The 24,278-nt window shown below is 36.2% G+C and overlaps 1 protein-coding gene across 1 annotated transcript in view; it reads right to left on the bottom strand.

Moving 5' to 3' along the window:
* LOC107558082 (calcium-binding protein 2-like) overlaps positions 1–24,278 on the bottom strand; it is a 25,988-nt gene extending 1,710 nt beyond the window's left edge. Inside the window, exons 1-4 of the mRNA XM_016241707.1 lie at positions 23,561–24,278; positions 3,916–3,946; positions 2,721–2,864; positions 2,098–2,207 (exon numbers count right to left, since the gene is read on the bottom strand). Coding sequence (XP_016097193.1) covers positions 2,098–2,207; positions 2,721–2,864; positions 3,916–3,946; positions 23,561–24,091 — 816 coding nt within the window. The 5' untranslated portion in view covers positions 24,092–24,278. The remainder of the gene's footprint in view (positions 1–2,097; positions 2,208–2,720; positions 2,865–3,915; positions 3,947–23,560) is intronic.

The following is a 24,278-nucleotide window of genomic DNA, read 5'->3' as shown; positions in this document are numbered from 1 at the left end:
TTTAAATGTATTCAAGCATTTTCCTGCTCTTCCTGACAATTTTGAGCAATTTTACTATGTTTTACAAAGAAAGCGTGAAGTGGAGTGAAGTGAAATGTGCATTTGAGCTGAGAACAACTGTTCTGTGTCTAATGTTATTTCTTCGTGCATATTTACAGCTTATTTTTTGCCGTTTTATTTATGTGCTTTTTTCGTTCACCTGAAACCTCTCATTCTAGAGCTGCATTGTTGATTGAAATAAAATCAAAATTGCAATATGGCTTCAATTTGGTAGTGCAATTATCAAATCCCAAAGATTGTGTGTTAAATAAATCTATAACTAAATATATGCGCTGCATGTTTTATTATTATAGTAATTTTACAGTTGTAATGTAAAATAAAATTGTTATATTATTTTTAATTTTACTGTTTTTCTTGTTTTATTATTATTTTTAATTATTTAGCAAGAAAACTAATACCATTATTATTATTATATAGCCATATTGATATATTTTGGACAAATTGTGCAGCCCTCCAAACTAGCACAGAAAACCTGGAATTTTTAAAAAATTATCCCAAAAAATTGCACCTTACCTTTTAGAAAGCGTCGCTATTAATTGCAATAAAATATAAATTGTGATATGGCTTAGTGCAATTATCAAATTACAAAGACTGTGATTTAATAAATATATGTGTGTTTTATTAGTATTGTAATTTTACAGTTGTGATGTAAAATCTAAATTATGGTGATATTATTTTTCTTAAATACTCAGTTTTTACTTTACAGTAAATTATTACAATTGTAAAAAAATTTCTTTTGTGTTTAGTAGTTATGATAATAACTATTATTATTATTATTATTATTATATAGGCATATTGATATATAATCACAAAATTTTGGACAAATTGTACAGCCCTATAAACAAGCATAGCAAACCTGGATTTTTTTTACATTTCATTTTAAATTGCAAGAAAAGGATTAAAGGGATCATATGATGCTATTTTAAAGATCATTATTTTGTGTATTTGGTGTAACAGAATATGTTGATATGCTTTAATGTTCAAAAAACACATTATTTTTAAAATACTGTACATTATTGTAGGTCCTCTATGCCCCGCCTCTCTCAAACACTTAGTTTTCAACAAAGCCCCCTCCTTTGACAAGTGCAGTCTGCTCTGATTTGCCAGCTGACCCAGTGCATTGTGATTGGCTGAACACCACAAGCACGCGTCGGAAATGTAATGCCCCTTACCATAATCGCGAGCGTCAAGACAGTTAATAATGTCGTTAGTTTTACCATTGGTTCAAGCCCGAAAGGGCAACAGAGTCGCGTGACAGACACAGTGATGATGCAGTACACAAGCCGCGGTTAAGACAGCTGACGTGATATGACTTCTGACAGGCTGTTCACTCTCCTGTGATGTGACCCTGTTCCCCTCACACACACACACACACGACGCGTTACTCTGTGCTGCGCAAAACTCCGCAACTGAACAGTCAATAGCAAATACTTAAACTAATAACAAAACATACTTACAGTCGCTGATTCAGAAGCGCCAGATTGTCATAGCAAAGTCGGAATTGACCCTTTTTTTTAGAAATAGCCTTTGTGCACAGCAAGCCTTGTACTCTTCTAGGTTAAAAAAACTGTCGTCCATAAAATGCGTTGAACAAATTCGAACATCTGAGTTGTGCTGTTCTGTTGTAAATAAATCTTATTGAAAATTAAAAATTCCTAATTGCATCTACTTCCGGAAGGCCAAATAAAGTTATTTTGCTTTCGCACTGAAACACAGCGTCTCCCTGACATGACTGCATCAACACTACTGCTGTTCCTGAAACCACGCCTTCTTTCTTTGCCTGCTCATTTGGGCGGCATTATGCTAATATTTCCACACAGTGATGTATATATGTGGGGGCGTGTTAGAACGAGCCAAACTTTTATAAAGAATATCTCTTTGGATTTGAGACTTTAGTCTTTGCAACTTTACAGATCTTCTTTATGCACCAAGAGCTTGTAACACTCCAAAGAGAATGGAAAACTTGAAATCGCATCATATGACCCCTTTAACAAAAAACAATTAGTTTTTTTCCCAAATCATGCAGCCCTACCTCACCTCTTTGAAAGCATCTCTCAATTCCTTTACTCCGATCATATCTGCCGTCTCAGCCAGAAGTTTGGGGCCCATCAACTCCACAAAGTCCTCAAAGTCCACATGTCCTCCCACTATAAGACATAGGACACAAGCTGTTACAAAACTGTTACAAAAAAGTGAGCTTCCTGAGCTTTCGCAAAGATTCTTTATTGACCTCTTTGGTTCCATGATGAACCTTAAACATCCATGTAAACTTTCCACTGCACAAATGTTTCTCCTTTTAGGAACTGATTAATGAAAGGTTCTTTGGGGAACCCAAAATGGTTCTTCTATGGCAGTGATGGGCAAACTTGGCCCTTCCAGGCCACTTTCCTGCAGAGATTTGATCCAACCCTGATAAAACTCACCTGCTTGTAGCCTTCTAGTAGTCTTGAAGACAATGATTAGCTGGTTCAGGTGTGTTTGATTAGGGTTGGAGCTAAACTCTGAAGGAAAGTGGCCTGGAAGGACCAAGTTTGCCCACCCCTGTTCTATGGCATCACTTGTGGAACCTTTATTTTTAAGAGTTTATGTAAGCAGCACCAAACAGAGCCATATACATTTCTAAATAAATGTTGAACAAAACATGTTGATTTGTAGCGTACAGTTCATGTTGATCTGCTGACTCAGTTCGATGAGCTCCATCTCAGTAGGCATGTATCCCATGGTTCTCATGCAGTTGCCCAGGTCTTTGCAGCCAATGAAGCCATCTTTGTCTTTATCAAACTCTTTGAAGGCTTCTCGTAGCTCTGCAAAGACAGAAAGCAGGTCAGGAAGAAAAAAAGGACAGTTGAGTGCGAATCAGGGATTGTGAAAAGCGAATATTTTATAGTACAATTATGTTTCCCTCATGCAAAATCAAACAATTTTGAAGACAATTACAAAGTACTTACAAAGCACAACAATGCATCTCTGAACGACCAACTAAACACTTGTAACTAAATACTTAATTGCAAACCTTTTCTATTCACAATGAAATAAAAGCTCTTCAAATTCAAATGGAACAACTGACACAGAGTGTGCTGGGAAATTTCATAGTGAGAATTTGCACACATTGAAATGTCAGAAATTACATGTGATCAAAACTCTAAAGCATTCTGCAGACTTCAGTTTAGTTTTATATCAGAAACCCTAAATACTGCATGTTTATTATGATATTTTAAAATGTATTCCTGTGATGCGCAGCTGAATTTTCAGCATCATTACTCCAGTCTTCAGTGTCACATGATCCTTCAGAAATCCTTCTAATATGCTGATTTGCTGCTTAAGAAACGTTTCTGATTACTGTCAATGTTGAAAACAGTTGTGGTGCTTAATATTTTTGAGGAAACCGTGATACTTTAGCAATGAGGTAGAACTTACCATCCAGTTCCTCTGGTCTCAGCTCTCTGTTCTGCAACAAAATAAACAAAGTAATCACCGACAATCCACACTAATTTGTGCAGTTTTGTTCCATTAATGACAAATGTCAGCTGGTGTTCTCCTCCTACTCTAAAGAATACAGTCATTTAATTTTATGCACTATTTCCTGCTAGAAAGAAACTCATTACAGCATTAGGATCACAATGGCACGTGTAAACTAATACACCCAACCTTTTCAGGGTCTCTAAAGGAATTAATTATTTTTTCATTTAAAAAATTTAATTTTAATCAAATTTTTTAAATTCGATCTTCCCATTTGGATTAAGTCATTTGGAACTGCTTAAGAAACGTTTCTGATTACTGTCAATGTTGAAAACAGTTGTGGTGCTTAATATTTTTGAGGAAACCGTGATACTTTAGCAATGAGGTAGAACTTACCATCCAGTTCCTCTGGTCTCAGCTCTCTGTTCTGCAACAAAATAAACAAAGTAATCACCGACAATCCACACTAATTTGTGCAGTTTTGTTCCATTAATGACAAATGTCAGCTGGTGTTCTCCTCCTACTCTAAAGAATACAGTCATTTAATTTTATGCACTATTTCCTGCTAGAAAGAAACTCATTACAGCATTAGGATCACAATGGCACGTGTAAACTAATACACCCAACCTTTTCAGGGTTTTTTCCTCTGTCTCTAAAGGAATTAATTATTTTTTCATTTAAAAAATTTAATTTTAATCAAATTTTTTAAATTCGATCTTCCCATTTGGATTAAGTCATTTGGAATGGCACATATAAACTCAGGACTGATCTCTCATAATCAGGTCAAGCTGTTTTCTTTGATCCCAGCATTCCCTGCTCACACAACCTCTCAAACACAAGTGCAAGCAGGGCTCACCTCCAAACACTCTCTGAGCTCCTGCAGAAGAACTCAATCACGTGAGCCTAACCCAAGTCCCCTGCAGAGACTAATAAAGGCAGATCCCTGCAGTTCGTACATAAACCCAAGCATGCAGCACTGCGTCTTTATGACCATCTGCAAAATGTCTGCATTTGAGAAGAACAGCCTTGAAGGTGTATCAGTGCTTCAGTATATATACTGTGTGTGTATATATATATATATATATATATATATATATATATAAAACTGGTTGTGCTGTATTTTTCATTCACTAAAAACAGTGGTCACTCTGTATATTTTTGATTCACTAAAAAGAACCGGCTCTTAAGAGTCACTTGTTCTGGAATGAGACTACACTGGTCACTCTGTATGTTTTTGATTCACTAAACAGAACTGGGTCATAAGAATCACTTGGTCAGCAATCAGACTACATTGGTCGCGCTATGTGTTTTTGATTCATTAAAAAGGACTGGTTCATAAGAGTCATTTGATCAGGAATCAGACTACATTGGTCGTGCTGTATGTTTTTGATTGACTAAAAACAACCAGCTCATAACAGTCACTGTTTTGTGAATCAGACTACACTGGTCATGCTGTATGTTTTTTGATTCACTAAAAAGAACCATTTCATTTGTTTCATTTTTTTATGAATCAGACTACAATGGTAATGTTGTACGTATTGTATGTTTGTTTATACCTGCATCAAGACAAATCAATAGAGAGATTTCTTGTCATTCAATGCAGACTATGTGATATTGCATCACATTCACAGCTCAGGTAAAAATTATTTATTTTGCTGCAGCACTGAAGATTCAACAGCAGGGAAGCGCTGTTGCTGAAATGCAGTGCAAGATTTATTAGGTCCTATATTTCTAATAATTTTAAACCATTTTTTGCTTTCATTAGTCCATTTTAAATTGTCCTGTGGAGTGACAAATATATAAAATTTAAGTATAAGTCTCCCATGTAATCTCTCAGTGAGCTCATAAAAGCTGCTTGCATAAAGAATTACACAAGAATTGTAATAATACTGTTTAAAATAGATAGCACAGCATGTCAAAACACAAGAAAAGAAGAAGTGAAGTGAAGAAGAAGTCACGTGAGGCCAAGTATGGTGTCCCATGCTTGGAATTTGCACTCTGCATTTAACCCATCCAAGTGCACACACACAGCAGTGAGTAGTGAACACACACCCAGAGCAGTAGGCAGCCATTTTTGCTGAGGTGCCCAGGGAGCAGTTGGGGGTTCGGTGCCTTGCTTAAGGGTCTCATCTCACTCATGGTATTGAGGATGGAAGAGAGCAAGTACATTCACTCCCCCCACCTACAATCCCTGCCAGTACTGAGACTCAAACCCATGACCTTTGGGTTACAAGTCCAACTCACTAACTATTATGCCACGACTGCAATGTCAAATACGGTAATATTTTTTTAATAAACTGTATATAGAAACTTTATACCAATTTTCATACAAATTTCAATTTAAATCAATAATAAAAGTATTGTTTTTTTTATTTGTTTGAAAATGTAGTCAGCCAGTCAATACAGCAAAATAAACTCTTTCAGAATAATACAAGACTTTATTTATTGATGATAACTGTACCTCCTGCATAATGTAATATTCAATACATATAGTCTGTTGCTCTGAATTCTGACATTTCCACTTACAAGATACTGTATGTGAGAACTTGTGTTTGCATTAGCATATGTGTGTGCAGATGTGCATGTCCGGACTTACGTACAGCCTGCCGGCTCTCAGCGAAGCCCTTGCGGAGGAAGATGCAGGCAGGCCCGAGCACATTGTGCATGTATGTTGAGTTCTGAGCCAAGGCCGCGAGGGCCTCTCCAGATGTCACCCCTTCATCACATGACTGCACTGCTTTGTAGCTGCGCTTCCGGTCCTGAGTGCGGCCGTCATTTCCCAGCAGTCCCAAACAAGTAAGTGAAGAGGGAACGTGAGGTACAGACACAATTAGAAACTACACAGACGTCTGAAGGACACACTGGATGGACGGGTCAGTCAGTCAATTCAGTCAGCCGTCAGGTCAATCGATTGGTTCGTTCTGTTACGTACTTCTATACCAGACAGTGAGAAAACAAAGCTGAGCTCTGCCTTCAGACTTTGTGCTTAATGTAATTTACCCAAGTACAAATTGTTCCTGGATCAGCATTCTTCCGTTCAGGTCCTCCTGGGAAGGTCCTATTTACGAGTGATTTAGTTGGAATAAAATTGATTCTCTTGACAATTTCATGTTTCACGTTCTCTCTTTTTCACTTCCTGACTAACACAGGAAGGTTTATTTAGCACTAATGCAACATAAAGAAGAAAGAGGAAGCGCAGTAGGTGTGTAATCAGTGTTTGATGTTTTTTAATGGTCCGTCCAAATCGTGTCGGAAAGATCATCTTTATGAGTTCTGAGTTGATGGTGAAATGTAGTTTGGTCACACAAGATTGTCTCCTCATAAACCTGCTAAATGGGTACTTTCTGGCAAGCTTTATTGCTATATTTCATCTCTAGTGCACAAAATGTGTAAAAAACGAAATTAGGCCACAACATTCAAATTGTATGACATGAACGTAGTGGCACCTAAAGAGTTAATAATAAACGTTTGAACAAATAAAATGCATTAATGAGTCAAAGTTCCTATCTTAAAGTGTGTAAAAATGCAATAAATTCTAATCGCAAGCATCAGACAACTGAACAATATATATTTGGAAGCCAGAGATATTGGGTCACAATATCCCACATCCAAGTTTGCATGAAATGTACCATTAGGGCGATGGTTGTTTGACAGGAATATTGTTCCAAGACCAACAAGGGCTGTTCAGCCAGGAACATGTCCTACTTGGGTAAATCACATCGAGCCATACTTTGCCCTCTATTCTTTCTTCCCTCTCAGCAACTGACAGTACCTTTAAGATCAGATATCATTCAAACTGAATAATTCATCCACTTTTATACTCGCGGCGCACTGCCGCAATACTATGCCATTTGATTGCTGCCATGAAAACAAATGATCACGCTGCGGTTTTAAAAGCAAATCCAAGTGGTTCTCGGCTTGTTCTCTCAAATGAAACTCACTATAGCATTTTGATCATTGAAGAGTGAAGATGTGGGCTAACCAACATCATTATATGAGAGTAGATCCTTAAATAACCTAAAAGGTTAGTATGTTTTGAGAACGTAAAACTGCTCATGTTTAGCAGAGGGCTAATCAGGATAAGAATGAAACCAGTCAGCCAGCACATTATAATGGCCAATTAGCAGACAGGCAGAGGAGGTGAAGAGTGTGCGGAATATCTCTCATAAACACATAAAGAGCATCTCCCCAATTAAACGCAGACCCATGGGTCTAATAATTAAAGAGAAAGCCGACGTCATCTCACAATAGAGCACTTATTGAGAATCAGCTTCTGAGATGTTCTGAAACCATAAACATCTAAACTGACCCTAATGTACATTCCTGGTCTTGTCGTGTGCAATTCAGTGTCGCACATTATTCAAATGAAAAAAATTCCTTTTGCTCAATCCCAGTTTGCATACTATCCATCCTAAACAGTTTGAATTAGAAGTAGTTTGTCCCAAATTGTATTATATTGAAATGAGTATTCCAAAGGTACCGAATGGTTTACTTTTGCCGGTGAAAATTTTAAGTGCAGATCCATCCATGAAGTGCAGATCCATGACTAATTTTGCCCATAATCCATTGCGCTTTGGAGGAAGATACAGTTCAGAACTACAAACACAAATGAAAAGTGTTCCCAAAAAAATTATGAACATGGTGGATTTACAGTAGAGAGGTAGAGAGGTTTAGATAAAGGAGTTTGAGTGAATTAATAAACAGCATCTAATCTGATGAAAAATAATTATTTCATCGGCAACAACATTGTGAACTTTCATAAAGATGTTTGGTCATTAATTTACAAATGCATCATGCATAAACATGAGGAAAGTTCTCCGAAACCCACAACTGGCAGATCAATGTGCCACTTCTTTTCTCTCCTATATAATAGAAAAAATTGTTGAGTAGTACATTATTGTTGTTAACTAAAACTAAACTGTTGACTAATTGTTAACTAAAAATATACATATAATATTAAAATGAAAACTAAATATATAAAAATTTAAAAATAAATTAAAGCAATAATAGTATACAAATAATACTAAAAGGCTTTTAGTAACAGGATGCATGATGCAACAGAGCGGTCTGTTAATTTTATGGTAGTATGTCTAAAACTTGCCTCTCTTCTGCTACACACTCAAAAAATAAATTTTTCACAAAATAAGAGTACATATTTTATTGCATATATAGGACACATTGGGATGCAGCATTTGAAACGACTTTCCTTTCAGATGATGTCACAAATCCCTTATTTATTCAACTACTCCCCTCCAGCCATCTGACTCGCTCACTTTTTACAATCCAATCAGTTTCTGAAAAACAAAAGTCCTACATTTTTCTTCTTGAATATCCTGTTTTACTTGCAAATACAGATTACTTAAGTAAGACCTTAAGTAAGGTTTTTACATTGACATCAAATTGATTTTATTGACTTAAAGTATCATATTCTTGCTTTAGATCTCCTTTCCCCCCCCCTCTCTTCCATTCCTGTTGTCCTGTCCAACCACATGCAGCTAAAGTAATCTGCATCCGACTGGTGGGCAAGATTGAGGTATACATGCACAAACACACACTAGCCTCATATACTGAATTATGCCATGAGCCTGGTCTTCTATGATACTATAGGTAAAGCCTTAATAATGTAATGGCAGGATGATGCATGCACATATGTGTCTTTGCAGACATCTCCTCTCGCACATGACCTTCACACTCCATCTGTTGCCAAGGCTGTAAGGTGCCAGCTCATACGTTCTTCCGAAAAAACCTGTGCCATTGGGCACACCGGGAGAGGAGCTCTTAGCAGGTGACAGCACTAATCTTTGAGCGCATGCATCCCAAGTCATTTAGAGCTGATTGAGAAGAGCTTCAGAGAACTTTGAGAAGCTACTTCAAACGTCATTGTCAAGAACTTTACGATTTACTCTCATTAAACACAGGTACATTAAGGCAGCGTATCATTAAACGTATTAATTCACAAACACATCCGGCAACTTACAAGGTCAAAGATGGCAACCAAACACCCAACGTCCTGATGCAATATCTTTTACGTCATAGGTTACACGTTTTTGCTACTCCAGATTGGTTTCTTTAGGTTTTCAAGAGAATACAAAAGCTACTTGTCTCCACAAGCATGCACTAGCACAAACCCAATAAAATCAACAATTTCATGAGTCTCTCACTCAGTCCAGAGTGTTCTTTAAGAATTACCATGATGGTACTGTGTACAGTTGTGTAGTGGAATTCAGAACATGGCTATTAAACTTGTCTCTGACAGTCCATGCAACACAGTCCAGGTCCGAGTCGAGTCTGTACCACACACACACTCTCAGCTATCAGAAAGAGCATCTTACCTTCTTGGAGAAATTCTTAAGCGGTGATTTAACGCAGTTTCCCATAGTAAAGTCCCTTCTGCTAATTTTAGGCACTTGAGAGTCAATGCAGCCGCTTGCGCGCGTGTGCGAGCATCCACATGTCTCCATGCATGGATTACGGATGGTGAGATGAGGTCTGCAGGCTTATCTTCTAGGAAAGATGGATTTTAGGGGAAGGATGTAGATGATCCAGGGGTGGCAATGCAGGACGTCAGGGTGACAGGAAGGGAGGAGTGACGGAGTGGATGGAGGGATCAGAAAAATGAGACATGTGTCTCAGTGTGAAGGGCTGCTCAGAAGAGAAAAGCCAAGATTGCTTGTTCACTTGCTTGCACTCTCTCTCTCTCTCCCTTTCACCCTCCCTTCGTTTTCCCCACTGTCTCTTTCACTCATTTCCCTCCCTCCCTCACTCTCAGCTGCTCATTTTTAAAGCCGTCCATCCAAACAAGGCGAAAACAGACAAAGAGGCTTGCACGGACGAGTGTATCACCTTCCCCCGAGCAAGATGCTGAAGACACTAATCCAAAAACACACACACTGGCGAGCACGTGTGTATGAACACAGTCGATTACACACATACGGATGTGGGGCTATAGAGCTAAAAATACACACACTTGGCGTGTAGTCATGCCGCTCAGCTACGAAGGCCAGCATCCAGATCAAAGACCGGCCGTCAAAACACAAAACACGCATGTGAAAAGGTGAAGTTGTGCCACACCAGGCACGGATGCGCCAAGGCTGCCAAATCGCAGCACACCGTCCGAAGGCCACGGCAGGTTATTAGGGGAGGACAGGAAGCCCTTCCCAGAATTCACCTGCTGAGCTGGCACTCGCCCACAGAGCCCAATTGTTTCCTGTTTAGGCCACTCTCACCTCAGTCTCTCTTTTTTTACATACAAGTTTTATCATTACAAAAAAATTTTATCTTGAAAGGGATAGTTCACCCAAAAATGAAAATTCTGTCATTATTTATATACCCTCATGTCAACCTGTATGACCCTCTTTCTTCTGTGGAACATAAAATAAGATATTTTCAGAAATGTCTTAGTGTTTGTTTTTTGTCCATGCAATGGAAGTCAATGGTCACCAAAACTGTTGGGTTTCCAGCATTCTTCCAAAGAACTTCTTTTATTTTCCGCAGAAGAATGGAAGTCACACAGGTTACACATGATGACAGAATCGTCTTTTTTTTTTTTAACTATCCCTTTAACATTTTGAATGTTAGACAGCATTGAGATGAAATAGTTAAAGAAAAAAATTGACTTTTTGCCAAGATGACAAAATTATAAATGTAAATTTGTGAAAGTATTTTCTGATTTAGTTTTATAAAAGAAAGCTAGCATGCATCATTTTTTTGTCCCAGCAGTTTTCCATTGAACTGGATGTTTGGTGACATTTGAAGCATCAACCTCTAGAAATCTAGACTGATATCCAGTATTGGCCAATATATCATTATCGCCGTCAAAATTTAAATCAGTTATCGGTTACTGGCCAAAATTTGCATCCCTAACTCTGAGAGGAGATTTCAATAAAAATGATAGTGATGTTTATTTGAACATGTTACATGCATTGTTTTAGCATATGGTAGCAAATTATTTATGCAAATCAGGTGAAAGCATAAACACACCCACTATTCCAACACAAGCACCTGATTCGGCTCTTTTAAATCTTCAAAATCTGGATATATCCCTTGTTTTACCTCTTCTTAGCATTGGCTTTTGGTCTGACATGTATGGTTGGCTTAAAAACTCAGTTAATTTGGCATCTGAGTTTACTAGAAATTACATAACATTTGGTATACTACTTGAAGATGTATATATTCAGTTTATTTATTTACTTATGTATTTATTTATGTATTTTAACTAAAAACGATAAATGTAAGTGCACCCCCCCCCTTTCCAATTACATACATTTTTGGGTTTTAAAAAATGAAAAGTGAAGGAGAGCATTATTTTTTATTTATTTTATTTTAATTATTTAAGTTGATTTAAATTTAATTTATCTAAAGATTCTGATATTTTTATAGTATTAAGATGTTGTTGTTGTTTTTTGTTCGTTATTTTATGTTAATCTTTTTTTTTTACAGTCTTCAGTTCTTTGGATTCCCTTTTTTGTATTGCCTTATTGTAATTGTGTTTTCAGCAATAAAAAATGCTCCTCTCCATCATACAATTATCTGATGAATCACATAGGCTGGGATCACTACTGCCCCCTACTGCAGGCTATAATTGCACAATAGTAATTGTTTTTTGTAAATAAGGTGCAATCTATAATAAACCTAATGTTCTCACTCAAACTAACAACAATTTTATTTTAAATTTAAAATAATTTTTTATAATATGCACTGATATTCAGATGTATTTAGCAACTGGTTAATCTGTTGGGTGGCTAGTGAATAAGATGCAATTGATTGTTAGTAAATGTGTAAAAAAAAAAACAAATCTCATCAACTTCCCTGCAGATTAAATTATTTATGTAAGTCGATTCACATTCATTTTATAGCTCTGTATGTCAATACTTGTTTCATTTGTTTCTAACTGAATTTCTCTTTTTTATGAGACACCCCAATTCATGAGAACTCCTGAGCTATGAAAAAGCAACCTCTGAAGACATCTATTTTCCTCTGCATCATCAATATCTCTGTTGTGAGCACATTTAACCTCCCTGATTAATTCTCAGCTGCTCTATTGGGTTTACTCATGTATGGCTGATCTCTCTCTCTTTCTCTCTCTGTCGGTGAGGATGATTCATCTAGCTGAAGCCAGCCTCTTCACCGGAGGCTCATTGTGAACTTCAGAACACATCAGAAATCAGAGCCAGGCGCCGTCCGCTCTCATAACGTCAACTCAGCAAGAGTACACGCACCAGCAGCGCAGAAACACACTCACACACATGCGTATATCCATACATGCTCAGACTGGCTCGCAACACTGTGCCGTAATCGCATTACTGTGTGTAAATGTATGCATAAATCATCCACACATGGTGATTTAAGTCATCTTTTCACTACTGTAGTGCTTACAGGAGTGTGTCGAAGTTAAATAAACAGTTCTGATTTAGTGCTGCGGGTTCATCACAAACTGTTTAGCCGGTGTTACTGTACACTATGTGTACATTTCAGTGACATCATCTGTTTCAGCCAATCACACAAAATATTTGTATTTTTTATGTTTTACAGAGCTGCTTTGCATGCATTAAACATACAATAGACAGAGTCAGTGTGCCAATCTGATACAACCATCTTGGCCCCTAAATGCTGTGATTAAACAGTTGTTATGGTGTTTCCTTCGATTTGGTTCATTTAAAATGTCTTGACTGTCATCATAACTGCATTTTAATAGTCACATCTGCATAAAATCCACACCTGAAGGAATTTTAACTGAATAAAAACACCTCAAAAAGTATTAAAATAGGAATGCTGTATCTAGTGTTTCTAGTGTTAGTTATATTTTAGTATTATTTATATACTTTTATAGTTTTTATTAATATTTGGAATATTTTCAGTTTTCATTTTAATTTTCATTTAAATTATAATAATCTTGTAATAAGTTTCATATTATTTTATTAGTTTTTTATATTACTATTTAGGTTAATTTTATTTTTTAGTTCAGCTATAGTTTTTATTTCATTAGTAATGTTCAGGCTTCAACTTAAACTGAAATTTCAGTTAATTGCCAACATTTCTAATTTATGTTTAGTTTTCATCAAATATTTATATTTTGTTTTATTTTATTTTAGCATAATGTCAAATGTTTTTAATAGTTTTAATGATGATAATCCCATTCCAATGTGATGGAAAAATCTGAAATACTATCAACAGTGATTTTAACATCTCTAATATGATTATTTATTTGGTGATCGAAATTTAATATAGGCCTATTTTACACTAAATTGATCTAAAAATACAAAGTAATGGTATTAATTTTGCAAGATCAAGGTCATGTGACAACAGTGTAAAATACTATGGTTTAGCTTATTGATATCCTAGCTTATTGCTGCATATACATGCTGTTTCACATACTATTTTTACTACATGTTTTTACTATATTTTTAAAAAAGTAGGCAGTACACAATACACAATACCAGTACACTAATTACTTTCTTACTCTATTTAGAATTTTTGCCTAGTTTTCCAGTACATAATATAATAAAAAATATATTTAGGGTAAGAAAACAATATTAGTTGTCTTACCCAATTGGCAGATATTTTTCCTGTTTTAAGCAAAAGCTATTACATTTTGATACATTTTTCAGAATACTTAATGTCATATTACTTCTCAAGTAAATGTATCTTAGAATAAATTACAATCCTGTCGAATTTTACTTGTGTTTGTGTTTCTCATTTGTTTAAAAATACAAAGTAATGGTATTAATTTTGCAAGATCAAGGTCATGTGACAACAGTGTAAAATACTATGGTTTAGCTTATTGATATCCTAGCTTATTGCTGCATATACATGCTGTTTCACATACTATTTTTACTACATGTTTTTACTATATTTTTAAAAAAGTAGGCAGTACACAATACACAATACCAGTACACTAATTACTTTCTTACTCTATTTAGAATTTTTGTCTAGTTTTCCAGTACACATATAATAAAACATATATTTAGGGTAAGAAAACAATATTAGTTGTCTTACCCAATTGGCAGATATTTTTCCTGTTTTAAGCAAAAGCTATTACATTTTGATAAATTTTTAAGAATACTTAATGTCATATTACTTCTCAAGTAAATGTATCTTAGAATAAATTACAATCCTGTCGAATTTTACTTGTGTTTGTGTTTCTCATTTGTTGCTTCAGCTAAAAGTGTCTGTTCAGTGAATAAATGTTAAATGGGCTATGCTGTTGAATGACATATACTCTCTCTTTTTCTATTTAGCAGATCTGTAAGAGAAACAAACCCCATGACCTTGATGTTGCTGGCGTCACGCTCCTACATTTGAGCTCCAGGAACTCGAGCGTTTGAGCCACACACTCACAAACCGGATCATTCTGACAGCAATGTTAATAAGTACTTCTTCATTTTAACGAAAATGTGAGGTCATGGATAATCCTGTTGGACACGGTGACAGGCAGCTAGAGAGACAGGAAGACAAGCAGAGAGGTTCATGTTCATCTCGAGCGAGCTGTCGGCATTTGAGCTTCCTGCTTCGTCTTACACAATCACACACGCTTGGACAGGAGCCGTCCTCCATGATCAAAAATCAAAGAAAAAAAATTGTGTTGACCTTGAGAACATTTACAGGAAAAGATCAACTTTACAAATATATCATGAATATCCTGATAGTTATTTTACAGTGTCTGAAGGAAATGTGAGAGCTGATCTGCTGGGAAGTATTGAATAGGTTATTCGCTTTAATACACATTTCATGTCGGTTTCTCAAAGGGGAGCCGGATTTACGCTCAGAATTAGACATTTCTCTTGAAATATTCATTCACGTTCTTCTAAGAGCATCAAAAATGTAGCAGTTCTTCAGAAGTGTTGTTCTTTTCCCCATCTGAACGCTTCATTAGCTCTAGTTTCACTCCTTCTTCCTCTCCGCTCGACCCTTCACACTCACCTGCCGTTCCCGAGTGTCACGTGCTCGCCTCGGGTATAGCGCTTTGTTTTGTTGCTATGAAGACTTGTGCTAAACACATAGATGCTCTTAGTACATTTTTATGATTGCTTGTTTGAAAGCACCTGAATGCACATTCCAATCCCATAGGAAAGAAAAATCTCAAATGGAATCTCTTTAATATTGCAAGAATTTCACATAGACTAAATGGAGAGCACATGGAGACTTTTGGTTAATTGAAAATTCTGTCATTTGCTCATTGCAATGTCTTTCCAAGCTCATAGAACATAACATTGTTTTGCTCTTTTCCATACAATGACAGTGAATGGGGACAAAAAGTATGACAAGAACACAATAAAACCCCCTGTGCGCTCTCTCTCGCTCTCTCTCTCTCTCTCTCTCTCTCTCTCTCTCTCTCTATATATATATATATATATATGTTTGTGTGTGTGTGTGTGTGTGTTTCTTCTGTGCATTAGATTTGATGTCAAATGAAAAGACACATGAGAAAAAATGAATTTGATGTCACTGAGGTCAAACCTAACATGATAGGTGTTGAAATGCCAGTTTTGAGTATTGTATATAAATAGCATTTAAGTCATATAAACTACTATGTAGACTAGACCTGAGAATATTTCAATATAAATTTTTGCAAGTTCAAATGATCTGAATGTGCTGCTATCCATATTGTATATGCTCTATACTCATACTGTAATGTCGATAATTGCATAATTTGCATTTATTTTGGAGTGAAAATGTCTCAAGAACATACAAATCAAAAGAAAGAAAGAACATGTTGCATGAAAATCAAGCTGTACTTTTAAGAGCACTAATATTTTGTGACATTAAAATGTATCATAATTTATATATTTAAATTCATTTTATATTTTTTATTTATTTTTTAGATTTATTATATTTTTTATATTTTCTGTTTGAATATTTCCAAATTCAAATGATCTGAGCTGCTATCCACATAATTTTGTGTATGTCAATAGTTGCGTATTTTTTGTCTATTTTGGTGTGAATCTCACAAAACGTGTTAAGAACATCAGAATCAAAAGAAATAAATCAAATGTTCAGCAAAATGTTCATACTTTAGCATTAAGATTTTGTGACATAAAATTTTATTTTATATCTTTTTAAATTAATTTTATATTTTTTATAAATTTTCTGTTTTTTTCTATTTTATAATATAATTTTATTAAAAATATTTTTAGATTTTTTTTTTCTTCCTATTTTTGGGGTGAAATATGATCTGCATGTTGTGAGAATCACCTTTTTTATTTCTCCTGAGGAATTAAACATAAGTGAGAACTCGATAAAGTCTCTTGAGCTATGAAAGCTCAAGCTCAAAGCAATAACATGTTCCTCTGGGATGTGCCGAGGAAGGAATTTCAAGGTCTATTCTCTCTCTCCCTCTCGATTACGCAGACTGAGAAAGGCTTAGAAATTCTGCATTCCCTCCCCTGCAATCCATGAGCGAATAAAAAACACACACATCGGCTTCTATAAATGGCACAGGACTTTGAAATTGTATGGAAGACAGAAATGACGTGGAATTTACGACGCAGCCTGTCTCGCTTTTTCACATATCCTCTTTTTGCTAAGCCCGGTTCTTTAAACTATCCCTCCGTTTGCCTTCCACCCTCCCTCTTGTTCTCTATCTCTCCCCTCCTCAGACCCTTGCAAGGTCGATGTGACCCAAGTGGGCTGGAGAGGGAGGGCGCGAGTGGCTGAATGCTCCAGGAAAAAGCCCAAAGAATGAGCGCAAATGGAGCCAAACGAGTAAGAGGCAGAACTAAAGTGGTTTTGCATCACCTGGGTGTTGTGTATTTCTTACATAATACATAAAGGTCTCTCATGCTTTATTCCTCCCTGCTTCTTCATATCCTCATCTCCTCCATCCATCCATCCCAGTTTGTCACCAGCAGGGAGGAAGGATGCAAGTGACAGAATGTCATTTTGTCAGAAGAAGTAGTATCACTGCCAGAGCCAGAGAGCCTGAGACGGGCAGCCCCTGCTGGCAGAGCAAAGGCATTGATCTGAAATCTCACTGTGAAAACAATGATGCAAAAAAATTGTGCTTTTGATGCACGCAGCACATCTCCAAAAGCAGGCTAGTGGCATAATTCGTTGTTAGTGAATGTAAGTCAGGTCAAGTGATGCCAGTGTTATGATATTAGTCTCTTCTGCCTCAAGAGAAAGAGAGAGAGTAAGATTCTGAGTAGAAGCACAAGACTTCTGCGACACACAGCGGCTGAAAAGAATCCGACAAGGAAACTGGCCAGATGGAGATGTTGTGGAAAGATATGCTTGTAGTTTAAAACATCTGCTCTAAAATTAGATGGTGCTAATTCAGTAAATTATTTAAAGGACTCTAGTTTTGCATGCATCCAAATAATCAGTTTATAATTGGACTAATGGCTCAATCGGACTAAGTCTTCTTGTAAACACCTCAATCTCAAGAAATCTTGGAAGGGGTGGTGTAGACCTGAAATAATCTGATCAATAAGAAAGAATCAAACACTTTCTCAATTGGATTCAAAAATACGCAATGCCATGATGCATATGTGTTTTACATCATACAGACTGGCGTATGTTTATTTATGTCTCAAGTCCTATAAACAGGTCAGTGGACAAGACTGTATATTTACAAAGTATTTGCAAACAAACAGAACTTTCAGAATCTGAAATCTGATTGGATTAATTCCGATTGACGAGATTAGTACATGTAGACATACCTATTGAAAAATAAAGTTTTCTTATAAAAAAGTGAATGTACGTTATAGAGCCTGCAGTAAAATAATGTTTTGGTTAAGTAATATAAATGCTGTTTGTGTGCATTTTTGCACGTATGCCAGTTCAATCAGAAACAATAAATATCCTTTTAGAAATGTATTTTATCTACAAGAGTATAATGGTAGAATTCATTCGATTGCATAATGAAAATTTGTGAATGTTGGGAGTATGTCGGTTCATATTATGGTAACAGGTGAAATTTTCATTATTTGATTTTTGATTTTTCAAAAATGTAATTCTATGATTCATTAAGTTATATAAATCTGCGATAGAATTGATTAAAAAAATTCAACCTTCCTAAAAAGTCAACAATATTAAAGGTGAAGTAAACTTCAGGAAAAGAAAAACATCTTTTTCCGGATTTACCCCCGTTCATTTTATATTAATCTTTTTCTCCACATTTCTACTATTTGTGAGTTGCACTGACTTTTGTATATTTAGTAAATTGTAGCATCCCAGTGTAACAGTGTAAATAGTTCTGATTGGCTGTTTATGTTGCAAAGCATTATGGGTAGATGCTATTTGTTCTCACCCTCTTGCAGAAGTGTAGTACTTTTAATAGGGTGATTTTGTAAAACATTATATTAGATTAAATCTTGCTCTTTGTTTATTACATACAAAATGTACCTATCTTAGCACCCACTATTTCTTGCTTTCCTTATATTTCTTAAAATGTTTAATTTATTGAAGTGATTCAAAATAGATTCAGATTACAGGTTTTGAACTTGTAACAATATCAGAACCCTTTTAGGAAGTCTTTGTGGAAGTATAAATAAAGTTTACATTTTTCTGCATGCATTTCAAAATAAAATCTATCTGATTTCTTTAAATGTATTGTTTTTTTAAGTGGTTCAAATTAGAGTTTTTGGACTTGTTACAATAGCAGAACCCTTTTAGGGTGCTAAATTAGGCTCATTTGTGTTCCATTAAAAATTTACATTTAAAGTAATAAGACTTACTTTCAGGTCGATGAAAGAGACATTTTAATTTAGAGCCATATCTACCTAAATAAACTTTTTCATGCTTAAATGTTTCATTGCATTTGGTATCTTTAGCCCTCCTTTCTTCATTCTCAAACAAAACCATTTCTAAATCCAAAACGTTCTTTAAGTAGATACGAATCTTTGAACCTCCTTTTAAGTGTGTGTATATATAACACACTGCTTGCATATTTAAAACTCTGGTTGATTTTATAATTAAAATCACACGTATCAATCAGCCAAACACTGTTGATCATTTTAAAACTAATATGCAACCAGATATGGCTATATGTTCTGACATGTACATTAGATCAGTCTCAACAGGGTGATGAAACTGAACTCTTCAGTTTCACGGTTTCAAACTCTACGTGTCAGGTAGCTAATGGATTTGAATTTTTTCACTCCAGCACAAAAGACAGCTTTCCCCTCTCCTCTCTAATCAGGTCTTGAGCTGCTATATTTAGCGCCTGCTGGCGGAGAATGATTTCTGTAGGGATTGTATGCAGGCCTTGATGTTACATAAGGAAATATGAAACACAGCATTTGAGGAATATCAATCCACTATGAGGAAAAAATAGACACGGCGGCACTATAAATACAGCAGCGTTTCCCTTCGCATTAAAATGCAGGGCTTTTCTGGATGCGAGCTGAGCTCATGTGTGCACGAACATGTTGTATGACATCGCAATCGTGTGTCACGTCAGTCACAGCTGAATGTTCTTTCAAGAAACATGCATGCTTTTAACTTTTGCACAGGTCTTACATTGAGGGGTTGTGACAAAATGACTGCGTGACATTTACGAGCCAAATACTAATGATGCCTGGGAGGTGCTTGAAACCGAGCAAAAGTGTCAAATCTGGGACTGACTCAACCTGGTTCCTAGCAATACTGAATCTTACGTTTCTGACTGTAAGAAAAGACTTATACAGTGACAGAATAGGCATCTCGTGACATTTTCAGGTGTAGGTCTTAAAAAAGGTTTTGGGGTAACAATGTGATTTCTGTTGGACCTGTATTACATTTATAATGATTAATCAAAACTATGCTGATTATAGGCTGGATTATAATGACACACTGCTGAATGGGCTTTGGAAATAGTACAAACACACTCTCTCAGCTCTTTATAAATGCTTTTTCCAGATAAGTGCCCTTCTCTTCACATACAAATTAAACAAATTCACTTTCATTTAATTCTTTGTTTTATTTCAGCACAGGCACAGAGCGATGAAGGGTTTCTGTGTGCTTTTGTGTTCAGCTTGGGCTATAATTGTTGAAAATGTGCTTACAATAGTGAAATATGTCGAAAATCGACATTTGAAGTGTTGCTATTTGTCTCTGAAGTCTTGCTATTTCAATTCTAATAAATGGGCCAAATCACGCTTTGCTTTAAATCTAATAATGCCAACAGGTTTGTTTGAGGGTTGGGTTTAGGGTATTGGTTTAGTATGAAAATCACTGCATCCTCACTAAAACTGTATATAAGGAATGTTAGAGTTAGTGTGTGAGTGTTTACTGTTAACTGTACTTGGGAGGCAAAAATGTCTCCAGAAGTCAGCTAAATCTGGCAAAGCCAGAATGTCCTTGAAACTAAAAATTATAAAAATATTTTTTTGTTTAAAGTACAAACTATGTTCCAGCCAGAAACATTGCTATTGATAAAAAAAAAATAGAAAACTACAACTTGTTTTCTTTCTATTATTTTGTACTTCATATGGAGGCATGGTGATGAAAAAAGGACAAAATTATATTTCAATGCTTTTGCATTCTCTTGCAAAAGGATTGTGTTCCCCCAAGATACTTTGCATTCTCTCACAAAACTATTGCGTTTTCCTCTCATCACTATGTCCCTTTTAGTGGTCCTGTAGTACAAACTAGAAAGACCAAAAAAGTGTTCATTTGTTTGTTTGCATTTGTAAAAAATGCTAAAAGGTGTTATTTTAGGTGTAGGGTTAAGGCTTGGGTTAGTTTTAGTTTGTTGTAAATATAATTAACTTTATATAAAAAGATTTTAAGTCTATGGTATGTCCTCATTTAGATCGCAAGATAAATGTGTGCCTTTCTGTGTCTTTGACCTACTGAAGCTTTAACCTGAATTTGGAGGTGTTATTTCTGTGGCACATTAGCAGGATGGCTAGTTATTGTCCTTCAGAGAAAGAAAGCAGCAGGAGAAAGTGGCATCAAATTACAGTGAAGAAAAGAATCATGGTGCATGAACATGTTATAGGTGATAAAGGTGTAACACACACTGTAGAAATATGGCCCAATGCACTGCTTTTTCCCTCATTGTATGAGAGTGTATATGGAAAAACTCTAAAAAGTCGTATCATATTTTAATATTTGAATAACCAGAGATTCAAAAATGATGCTTAGATTACACCACATATGCGGTTATAAACAGCTCTTCTCATTTTACTATATAATATACATATCAGTTATCCATCAGTCATTTAACATTGCTATGGCTTTCTATGTGACAGCATAGGGTCAAATCAAGCACTCTGACCAGCATTTGACTCCTAAGCTGGCTTTGTTTTGTTTGTAAACTCTGACCTGAACCTGGCACATCTCTGAGACTTCTGTTTCACTTTAATCTTCAAATCCTCATGCATGATTCAATTTTATCATCATCATCTGATTATAGAGAGATCATATCCCCGAAGACACATGCTCTCCAATTACACATTATTCAAAACGTCTTCTATGAGGCATTGTAATGCACACTGAAGTGTCATAAACCATCATTCAGCTGGGCAGCATTAGGTTATAAGCGAGAACATTCACTAATGATTAGTCATTTAGCTTACACTTTTATCTAAAGTGACTCAAAACCTATTACATTTTTGTTTCGTTTTTGAAAAGCCCAAAATGTCCCCCCCAAAAAAAACAAGCACTCTGACCAGCATTTGACTCCTAAGCTGGCTTTGTTTTGTTTGTAAACTCTGACCTGAACCTGGCACATCTCTGAGACTTCTGTTTCACTTTAATCTTCAAATCCTCATGCATGATTCAATTTTATCATCATCATCTGATTATAGAGAGATCATATCCCCGAAGACACATGCTCTCCAATTACACATTATTCAAAACGTCTTCTATGAGGCATTGTAATGCACACTGAAGTGTCATAAACCATCATTCAGCTGGGCAGCATTAGGTTATAAGCGAGAACATTCACTTGATGATTAGTCATTTAGCTGACACTTTTATCTAAAGTGACTCAAAACCTATTACATTTTTGTTTCGTTTTTGAAAAGCCCAAAATGTCCCCCCCAAAAAAACCAAACTCTGGCCACTCTTCTCCACTGGCCACCTGTTGAGTTTAATTTTGTTTAATTAAAAAAATAATAATATTTCAGTAATAATATATTTTGTGACCAAATTTGTGTTAACATAATATAAACATGTTTGGAATAATATCTACACTCTTTTACGAAGGGTATAGTCATTCGTAATGAAGAGATTATTGAGTGAATCCAATGGTTTTATTTTTGCATCGAGGCATAAATAATAATTATGGTTTGACAGTTTGCCAAATTGTTTATACTGTTGTTGTTGTTGTCATGTTTAGTAATTTATTGTGATGTCGATTCACAGTTGATTAGTTGATTGTTACCCTACTGCAGTGTGACAACAAAAATAGCTAAAGCTATTTTTTATTATTTAGTTTATTAATAATTTTATGACCTCATATATGTATATATATATAGAGAGAGAGAGATAGATAGATAGATAGATAGATAGATAGATAGATAGATAGATAGATAGATAGATAGATAGATATTTTTAAAATGTATTTAATATTACATTTTTTTACGTTATTTTTTTAATTATGTATTTATGTTTTAATAATACTATTTTTGTAATATTAATTTATGTATTTTCTTATTTTACATTTTATTTTTATAATAACAATACTTTGTCACAACATTTGTTGTGAACTATTAAAAAGGCAAAAGGTGATTAAAATTGTGAAAATATGAAGAACATGGCGGCCAGTTACAGCCCCTACAATATAGGTTTTCCCTTATTGATATCAATTTTATCTAGCTCTGTCAAATCGATTAATCACATCAAAATAAAAGGATGTGATTAATCGATTTGACAGAACTAAAATCTTGGTCCATGGACACTATGCAGTATATATGTACTTATGTTGTACCACATGAGATGAGGCACATAATATAGAACAATCTAAAACCATCTTACTGATTTTAAATGATTCACTTTTTGATTGAAACTTGCTCAATCAAATATTGACTAATCTGTTGCCATTATATTTTTGAGTAGATATACTGCATCATTAGTGTACTTCAAAAAGCATAGTAGGCTACAGTAGTCACCCTACCTGTCCAAAGACTGATTTGACTATGGGATGGAGGTCTGCATCAAGCGCGCCGCTGGACGCGCTCGCTCTCCCGTGGGCGCGTGTGCTGCTGGGCTGAAGCGCTGGAGGTGGACTGGAGGTGACGCTTTGATTCGAGCCCGTCCGATGCTTGTCCTTCGTTTCAAAGAACAGCGCGGCTTCGTCCGAGCGCTTGGAGAGGGATGAAGTCGGCGAGGGCGTCCGGCTGGTGCGGGGATTCCCGTGGAGTTGGCCCGGAGGGTTAATGGTGTGGTGGTGCCGTGACGGTTTGCGGTGTTCCGGTCCATCCTCCTGATAATTCTGGATCTTCTCACCTTTTCGTCCGTGTTTCGGTTGGCACAAAGGTCTGCGGGCGGTGGCATCGCACTCATCGGTCCAGCACGAGTCCTCGCCACCTCCGCCGCCTCCCGCATGCCGGTGCCCGTTGCGGTGGCTCGCGGGGTCCGCGCGGACTCTCCGGTTCGTTTTGATTAGGGATGTGGTGGATTCGCTTTTTGGAAGCGAGGAGCTCATTTTGACCCTCACAAACTAGTGAAGTTTTACAGCTCAGTCAGATATCTCAGCCTGAATATTTAAGCGTGTCGTTGGGCAGGTGGGTATCTCTCCGGTGGAAGCTGAGTGAAGGACTTTATAGAGCGCGAGAGCATCGAACAGGTCGCTCGCGCAGAGTTTGTTCATTCCCTCGTGACCCCATTGAGCG

This window comes from Sinocyclocheilus grahami, unplaced genomic scaffold (assembly GCF_001515645.1).
Source record: "Sinocyclocheilus grahami isolate Dianchi unplaced genomic scaffold, SAMN03320097.WGS_v1.1 scaffold632.1, whole genome shotgun sequence".
In the NCBI taxonomy this organism is placed as follows: Eukaryota; Metazoa; Chordata; class Actinopteri; order Cypriniformes; family Cyprinidae; genus Sinocyclocheilus; species Sinocyclocheilus grahami.
The sequence above is the reverse complement of the archived record's forward strand: the minus strand, read 5'-3'. Positions and strand labels throughout refer to the sequence as shown.